Source organism: Ambystoma mexicanum, chromosome 2q (genome assembly GCF_040938575.1).
Source record: "Ambystoma mexicanum isolate Mex_15411 chromosome 2q, UKY_AmexF1_1, whole genome shotgun sequence".
Taxonomy (NCBI): Eukaryota; Metazoa; Chordata; class Amphibia; order Caudata; family Ambystomatidae; genus Ambystoma; species Ambystoma mexicanum.
In genome coordinates, this window is record NC_090924.1 from 1,234,900,533 (window position 1) to 1,234,909,531 (window position 8,999).

The following is an 8,999-nucleotide window of genomic DNA, read 5'->3' on the forward strand; positions in this document are numbered from 1 at the left end:
GGTAGGATGGTGCTGTGAGGTTGATGCATTTATGCGTTGTGGTGAGGATTTTGAAAGCAATCCTATCCTTGACTGGGGGCCAATGGACGGCTTTCCTGGCTAGGGTGATGTGCTCTCTTTTAGGTATGCTGAGTGCTGCTCTAAGAGCATTATTTTGGGTGGTTTGGAGCCTTGCTAGGTTGTTCTTGGAGGTGCCGGCTAGGAGCGTGTTGCAGTAGTCCAGTTTGGCTCCAATTGTGGCTCTTGCGATGGACAGGCAGTTTTCTTTTGTTAGGAACGGTTTTATAGCATTGATGAGTTTAGTGCTCAATGCCGATGCCGAGATGATTGTGCTTACTTGTTTATCCATAGATAGGGTGGCATCTATGTGAACTCCTAGTGTTTTAACTGATGATAGGACTGGGATAGTGCAGTCTATGCTAAAGTTAGTGTAAAGTGGGTTAAGGTTGGCAAGGGTGGGCTTCTGGCCTAAAATGAGGATTTCAGTTTTGTCCCCATTCAAGCAGAGTCCGTTGGTGGCCATCCAGGCTTGGTGGTGGTGTAGATTAGTTGGAGGGAGGTGGAGTCTTGATGATAGTTACCAGTCAGGGGCAGGAGTATCTGCGTGTCGTCAGCGTAGTTCGTGTAAGTGATCCCCATAGCGTCCAGTTTGTCGAATAGGGGCTTAGTAAAGAGGTTGTACAGCGTAGGGGCTGTGCAGGAGCCTTGAGGAACCCCACAGTGGATGATGGATGGCGCAGCATGAGCTGTGTTGGAGAAGACTTTCATAGCTCTGCCTTGTAGGAAGGAAGTTACCCATGAGGCCGTGTCCTTAGAAAAGTGTGCTGCTTGTGTTAGATGATTGGTGAGAGTGTCGTGATCTACTAGGTCAAATGCTGCTGATAGGTCGAGGAGGAGGAGGAGGGCAGGCTTGCCCTTGTCGAGGATGTTAGTAATTTCATGTTTTAGGTCTAGAAGGGCGGTTTCAGTTCCGTGTCCCTTACGGAATTCAGATTGCCTTTTGCCTAGAATTGCGTTGGATTCTAAGTAGTGTTGGATCTGTATATGTGCGGCTTTATCAAGTAATTTTAGAAGGAATGGGACTGTGGTTATGGGGCGATAGTTGTTAGGGTTTGTGGGGTCAAGTGTGTTTTTTTTTAGGAGGCGGCGCACCCAGGCCTCTGGGACTATGCCTGACCTAAATGATGCGTTGATGAACGCAGTGAGGAGAGGAGCGAGCTGCTCAGCACATTCTTTGATGATTTTTGGGGGGCATATGTCACCCTTACAGAGTGAGGGTTTGAGATGTTTGAGGAAGTTGATGACCTCAGTTTTGGTGATTTCGGTGAAAGTGAACTTGGGTATGTTGTTGGCTTTGACACTATGTTTCATGTGTGCGTGTGAACTTTGCTTAGATAAGGAGTTGTAGTGGTGTGATATCTTTTTTTGGAGGAGGTTTATTTTTTCTAGCATGGCTGTTTGTATGCCTGTGCACCAGGGCTCGTCCTTGAAGATCTCATCTGGGCAGGTGGGCGGTATGGTTAGTTCTTTAAAGATACAGAATAGCTCTTTAGATTGAGAGTTGGCCGCCGTGATGCGTTGGTTGTAGGCTTCGGATTTGGCTCGGAAGATGGCCTCTTTGTATTTTTTGGCTATGGTTTTCAATATATCTTTTGTGTTGTCGCAGGGATTACGTTGCCAGTTCTTGAGCGCTTGGCGTTTGTCTGTGCGCATTGCTTGGAGATCCTCTGAGAACCAAGAGGATCTCGATTGGAGATTCCAGCCGTTCTTGATTAGTTAACTTTCCTACAGTCAATAGTAGCTTATTCTCATACAGTAATTGTTCTGTATTTGTACCACTGTCCTTGAGGATGTTCCTACATCTGTTGATACGTCTGTGCAACAACACAGAGTGCACATAAAGCTTGCACTCTTTGTTGTCGCACTTGTCAACTAAGGTAGTCAATAGATTTTCCGGTTCTTCAAACTGGCGGTACACATACTTGCAAAGCTCACATTATTAGGTGATTCCACAGTATCATCATGAGACAAATTCACCATGGAATTAAGTGCTGACATCTCCGTAAGCATTGTATCCTGCGTCACACTGGGCTGTCCAAGCATTAACTGTCCAGTGTTAGGGTCCACTACGACTCTGTCAACCGAGATGTTCATACGCTCTATTTCATCAATTGACATGGAACAAACACTCGGAGAACAGGAGTCAATGCACGGAGACACCGGCAGCACTACACCACCACAGGGGGCACTATCGGTTAAGTGCAAGCTACTGTTCATTTCTTGAGCTATACATTCCTCTCTGACCAATGTGAGTGCACTCAAATCATGTGTATTAGTTGACAATAGGCCCCGTGTGATACTTGATGGCACTTGCATGTCACAAATCTTAACTATGTTACCCAAAGGAGGAGGAGCGTTGGTCATGGGAAACACCAGTCTATCATTGATCATACATACATTATCAGAGAAGGATTTACAGTTACCAGGAGCACTGATCTCACTATTTACAGAGGCCGATACAAGTAAGGCTAATACAAAGTTCCTCTACTATCTCACTCCAGGTATTTTCTTCATTTATTATATTTAAATGACTCATCCTTGTCGCATATGTACCACGCTCTATTTTACTAAAAAAACAAGTAATCTTTGATAGTTTCCTATCCAGCAACAACCCTGGGTGGGAGATAGTTTTATGTATGCACCCTCAACTCGGGCGAGCAGAGCGTTCTACTAAGGTGATGCCTGGAGCTTTCATCAGGGAAGAGGAATGAAACTTACCACCTTGAGAGGCTTTAGTATTATTGGCTGATCTTAATCCATAAACAGGCCACACACGCTATTCTCGCTCTGTACTTCAGCAGAAGCAGAGCACTAAGCAGTGAACAGCAAACAGCCACTTACACAGGCCCTTCCGCAGTTCACGTGTGCTAGTGCGCACGCACGCCTGTTGATATAGTTAGTAGGCGAAGGGAGTAGGACTCACATGTATTAAACACCTATTAAAGCAAAAAAGAGAGTTTTAACTCTACAGAAGTTGCTATTAGTCCATATATTAAGTCCTCTCTAGTTATATCGCTCACCAAGTAACATAAAGTCCAATAAATGTGGATATCATGAATGTCTTCCAAGGACACAAAGTAGCATCTTCCACGTCTTCAGAATTGAGTGCCAGCAAACAGCCACTTACACAGGCACTTCCTCAGTGCATGCGCGCTAGTGCGTGCGCATGCCTGGTAATATAGTAAGTAGACACAGGGAGGAGGAGTCACGTGTATTAAACACCAAGTAACATAAAGTCCAATAAATGTGGATATCCAGAAACATCTTCCACGGACACAAAGTAGCGTCTTCCACATCTTCAGAATCCCATGCCAGCAAACAGCCACTTTACACAGGCACTTCCGCAGTTCCTATGTAAGTGTAATAATGACAATATATTTTGCAGTTTTCTGTCTAGTAAATCAGCTATACAATGCAAATATTCATGTAATTGGAATGATAAATAATTTGGTTGAATACCCCTGTGGTATATAAGGCACAATACCAGCACAGGACAGTATGGGACAGTGTGGGACCTTACACTAAACCAGACCCATAACACAAAATTGGAGGATTCCCTGCAATATTTGGAAAGATGACCATGAAATTCTCATCACACCAAGAGATATGAAACTCTTGGCCTTTCTGCTGGTCCTTAAATAGTGATGTGTTCACTGTGCTGCAGTGGCAGCAGTGGTGTCTAGTAACCCCTGCATGTAAACAGCTTTGGGATGACAGCTCCAATTCACTGTGTCACTTCACTTAACACTTTATACAGATGAAAGCACTGAATGAATACATTACTAGATATTTAACGTGATCATCACAGTTCATTAGAACCACACTTTTAATCAATCATGATGGATTTGTTATCCCCTAATGGTGATTCGATATGGTGTCAAAGCACTGCATTGATTTGAGATTGTGTGCAACAACAGATTTTTGGATTCCCTGATGGTTGCATGCACCGAGGATGGGGACTCAGGGGCACAATTTGCTACCTTTAAAAGTTTGAGATATGGGTTCTAAACCTGGATTTAACACTCAGCCGAACAAATTGCACGATTCTGGACAAAGTGCTAGGCCAATTGCATTTTCCTACCCGCTGCATCTTATTTTATTATGTACATTGTCAACCAGGCATCACACATCATGTTTTTCTATGTAGAACACTGTAAATTTAGGATGTTCTTGATATTCTCTGTAAATCGTTAAGCATCTCTTTGAAGGACGTTCTATGCTACATCAAAGACCTGAAATAATTGAACAGCAGGTGTTTTTTTTACTAACATTCCAATGTTTTAATGTTTTACCACCTATTGACAGGCTCTGAATGTTTCTGATTTCAAAATATCACAGTAGTGGTACAACTATTAAATTATTCATCTGTGTTTTCTTTATCCATTTTACAGTAAAAAACCTAAGAAACCCCCAAGAAGACAGAATAACAGGCTGAAACCTTTAACCTTGGCCTATGATGGCGATGCAGACATGTAGATTCTTCTTGGCAGAAAATGTGTTCTGTGGGATCAATTTAAACTGTACATCTGAAATCAAAATGGGACTGAAAATGTGGATTGACATGGATGGACAATTTCCCAATGACACTCAAACGTCAGGAAGATGGGTGGATTGCAAGATACACAGGACTTGAGTTATGTTTGAGCGCTTTAACAGTGTGCACTCTGGTGTCTTATCTTCAAAAATGAGCATACAACAGAGTGAAAAACAGTTGCATAGGCCTCCTGAGAATGTTCAACTTAAAAGTGTAACACCAAATCTAATTCTAAAGCTACAGTTGGTTGAATACCAACCCACAGGTTAACGGGCCTGATCTTAAACTGATTTCAACATCAAACAACAGTAAACAAGACGCATGAAATGTTTATACCGAACGCTCAACAACTGTTTATATTCACATGTAACCTGTTGACTAATATGGCCACGTGTAGCTCTGTTTAAATGCTTACTTGAAATATATCGAGTAAAGAAAACAATAATGTACCTAGCAAGGCTTCCAACTGTAACTTGAGAAGTACACATTTCAACAATTCAAACTTTTCAAAAATGTTTGCCTGAACTCTGAAAATGAAAACGTGATTACAGCGCTCTGCTCTCCTATGACTCCAAAGTATATATGCCACAGTTCTATATACGAGCAAGTGTCCTCAATTCCGGTATTTTATAGTGATTTCTGTCTCAAAGTGTATTACTATCCATTTGTAAATGTTTCTACTTTCTCTAACTTTCAAATGTTGCCTGCATTCTTTTTTGCTACATGCAAGGCACACTTTTGCACTATATTAGTGCTGCATGATATGCACCTAACTAGTATTGCCATAGAAGAAGCCTCTTTTCATGAAGGATTGTGTGTCTTGTGCTAGGAGTGTGAAGTAGACATTTACAGCAACAAAAAAGCAATGTTATGTCTGAAGGGATGTAGATAAGTTTGAGTGGAGCCATGAGTAAATTAGCAACTATGTGTTTACAATGTTCAGTTTCTTGATGGAGCAGGCATTTCGTAAATGACAGAGTGGCAGAAATATGAATGACTAGTTTCCTGCCCTATCAACCTATATCACCTAAGTCAACTAATTGATTTCTAATCTCATTTTGAAGGCTGACCTTGGTTAGATATCTTTGTATTAATTATCAATACAATGAATTATACTTTATTTGGAACTATTTGATCTATTAAAGTTCATATGAACCATTAATCACAATATCTACAACAAAGACACTCAATGTAGTTAAAACAATTATCAGAAAAAGTTCACACCAAACCATAGAACATGTTTTCTATAAATCTGCATCTAATACGATATGTACACATAAAATGTTAAACATGAGAGGATCAGAATGAATACACCACAAAAGATAACTATCTTATTATGTATGTGGATAACATTTAACCATCAAGAGGAAGGAAAATCATGATTCAGATATTGAGGCCTGCCTTGTCAGACGAAATGTCCTTCTTAGCCTGAAAATGTCCCTTGTGATTGACCCATGTGTTAGTTGTTGGAGTAAGGCACGATGTGCTTTATCCACTTTGTATCTAGACACCTATTTAGCCACTTACAGTGATTGTCAAATGTATATGGAAAGACAAATAAAACGTGTACCTCTTCTATTATATTTCAATACATTTAGGGCTGTTTCTTTTGTAATTCAAAGGTGACAATTCATTTTTACAATTTCTTGAGTCTTTATTATGGTCCATTTAATGAGGGTGTTGCTTTATGCATCAACATAGTCATACCTTTAATCTTTTCAATAACCTAAAGAGGTGTGCCACAATTAAAACAGGATATATATTCTTTAATAGAATGTGGCTAGCGAATGTTAGCTTCAGTTTTAAAAAACACACTTTTTGGAAAACTCTGATTCAGATTTTGCATGATTCATTGGTTACCATATCCAAAACCAACAGGATCTAAAGTCCCCTATCAACAAAGAAGTGCAGGAAACTGCTACTGCACATGACCCTGTCCAAAAATCAGTTTAGAGACTAAAATTAAAACTTAACCGACAACATTTGTGTGCATAATCTGCAAAAATAATACAAAACAAGTAACCTGTCAGATAATCTTTGTGATACTTATTATACAATGTTTCTTTCAATGAAATGCTAGAGGAGAGCCATTTTCCAATTCTTAGTTGTTTTTATACATTTAATCAGTTAATAAGGAAGGCCACATTAAAGAGTCGCCAAAAAGGGATTGTTAGAAATTTCATTTAAAAATTAGAACAATAAATACTAGTTTATAAAATTACAGTGCCTTTTTGCACAGTTTGAAATTTTGCTTAGATTAGAAAACAGTATCTTTTAAGTACAGATGTTCCAACTAATTTGAAACAAATAGAATAGGGACATTGTAATCTTCAACAAGAGGGTTGTTCCTGCTTGAATGTCAATTTAACCTTATCCTGCCAAATTCTGCAAGAACTAAAAAGGAATGTAAGATTTCAGTATTTATAAACCATTGTCTATTATTATCCACAATGTATTTTTATTTTCTGGAAGTTGAACATGCATGTGTGAATTGCAGTTGGATCATAAGGTAAGAGTGGAGTGTGTACGTGTGTGTGTGTTTAAACATATGTTTTTTTTTTTGTATCCCCATTGAAGGAAGGACAAGGTCAGGAAATTTGTATTTGTTTGAATATTAATTACATTGTAGTTGTTTTATGTCTCTGTTGTTATTTCAAACTTACTAACGGATATTTAACCACTGTGTTCTCAACCTACATGTCATATGGGAATGACCAGTGAATTAATTGATTCTTCAATATAGCTGTGCAAATCCAATGTGGTTAAGGAACATTTTGGGGACCAAATTAGCTCTAGACATTTTTTTCAAAGTTGCTTTGGATTAAGCAATTGGAGAAAGTCAAACTCCACTAAACAGAGCTTGGGGGTTCTCTGCCCAGGAAATGTTTGAGAAATGGGTCGAAATAGTGACTTTTAAAGAACATGTGTCCATATATAGGCATTAGAAAGTAATTAAGCATAACAACAAAGATATACAACTTTTGTAAGATTGAGGATTAACAAATTGGAAGATGTATAAAACAGTATTTGCTTCAAATGGATGTTGGGGATTTTGAGAGTTGGATGGAAAGGGGTTTGTTGACTAGGAGAGAGGATTATAAAAGAAGGAACCCTCAGTAAAGAGGCTGTGAGACAGAGGCCCACCAGGTCATCTCCAGACTTCCTGGTAGGCCAGTCCATCACCGCTGACAGACATTTTGGCATGGCCAATTGCAGACTGTAAACTGGGATGAGCCAATCATGTGTACAATGCCACTAGATTATAGCCTATCCGGCACCCACTATACTTTTCCAATGTTCCACTGAAAAGGAGCACTTTCTGTGTGCTGGCAAAGAAGGATAATCATTGGGCAAACATGCATTAATGAGAATAGCGATATAAAGTGTCATATTTAAGATTGAACGCCCCAGGCATAGGTGTATGCAAAAAAAGTATGTGTTTAAAAAGTACTGAACGCTATTATTAGATATAATTCCATTGATCAAATATAGGTAAATATTTAAGGCAATTAACCGCTGTTTTAATTTTGGTGACTTCCAATGATTAATTCCAGTATGTCCTTAAACATTACTGATTTTTGGATGTAAACCATAGCACAGACTTCTTCTGTTCAAAATGGTACTTAAAACACTGCGTTGATTAAACCCTGATTTTCCTCCCCACGGTTTCACAATTTTCATTTATTTCTATTCTATTTAAAATCTATTCAGTTTATGTAAAGTAATGTAAAAAAAATGTTAATATGTGTCTTTTTACCTTTCTGTAAACGGCGTTCACTCAAACTGTAATAATTTATTTTGCCTAACTCTATTTATTTGAATGTTTATTTTATAGACATGTGTTTATGGAATGCTATAATTTTTTGAGTATTGTTAATTTATAAATTGTGTAATGTATTTTTATTTTTTAAACAATGTACATTTCTTTTTTATTGAGCAAAATGTGTATACTTAAAAATGGCAACTGTGTTTATAATGCCCACTTGCAAGCTTCAGTCAGTTCATTCAGACTACCTGTGATTGATTTTTCATATTTTCATATGGGTTATTTGTACATACCTGATATATAGCTGACAATAAAGAAACAATATAACATGTGCTTAACTTACATATTTTTTCTGTTCCCTGTAATGTTTCCTTACTCATGGGATGCTGAAAAGTAAAGCAACATACATACACTGGTCACATTCTCCTATTACAAAAACATTAGTGATAGTCCCTATGTGCATTTTATATGTAACCAAAGTTTTACAGTATACGTTGCAACAGATGTGCTGCCTTGCTTGTTTACTGTCTCACTAAAAATTCTCTTTGTTGTCCAAGGTCAGTTATCAGTACGGTTTCCTAGAAATGTTCTTAAGAGGCTTATATTTGGAGTGTAACAAAATAGCACACATGTTCCATC

General features: G+C 38.7%; 1 protein-coding gene across 1 annotated transcript in view; it reads left to right on the forward strand.

Annotated features, from left to right (window-relative positions):
* The window catches only part of THSD7A (thrombospondin type 1 domain containing 7A), a 1,346,262-nt gene extending 1,337,560 nt beyond the window's left edge, over nucleotides 1–8,702 (forward strand). The window contains exon 27 of the mRNA XM_069648630.1: nucleotides 4,452–8,702. Within this exon, the coding sequence (XP_069504731.1) occupies nucleotides 4,452–4,536 (85 nt within the window). The 3' untranslated portion in view covers nucleotides 4,537–8,702. The remainder of the gene's footprint in view (nucleotides 1–4,451) is intronic.
* Nucleotides 8,703–8,999: the final 297 nt, after the last annotated feature.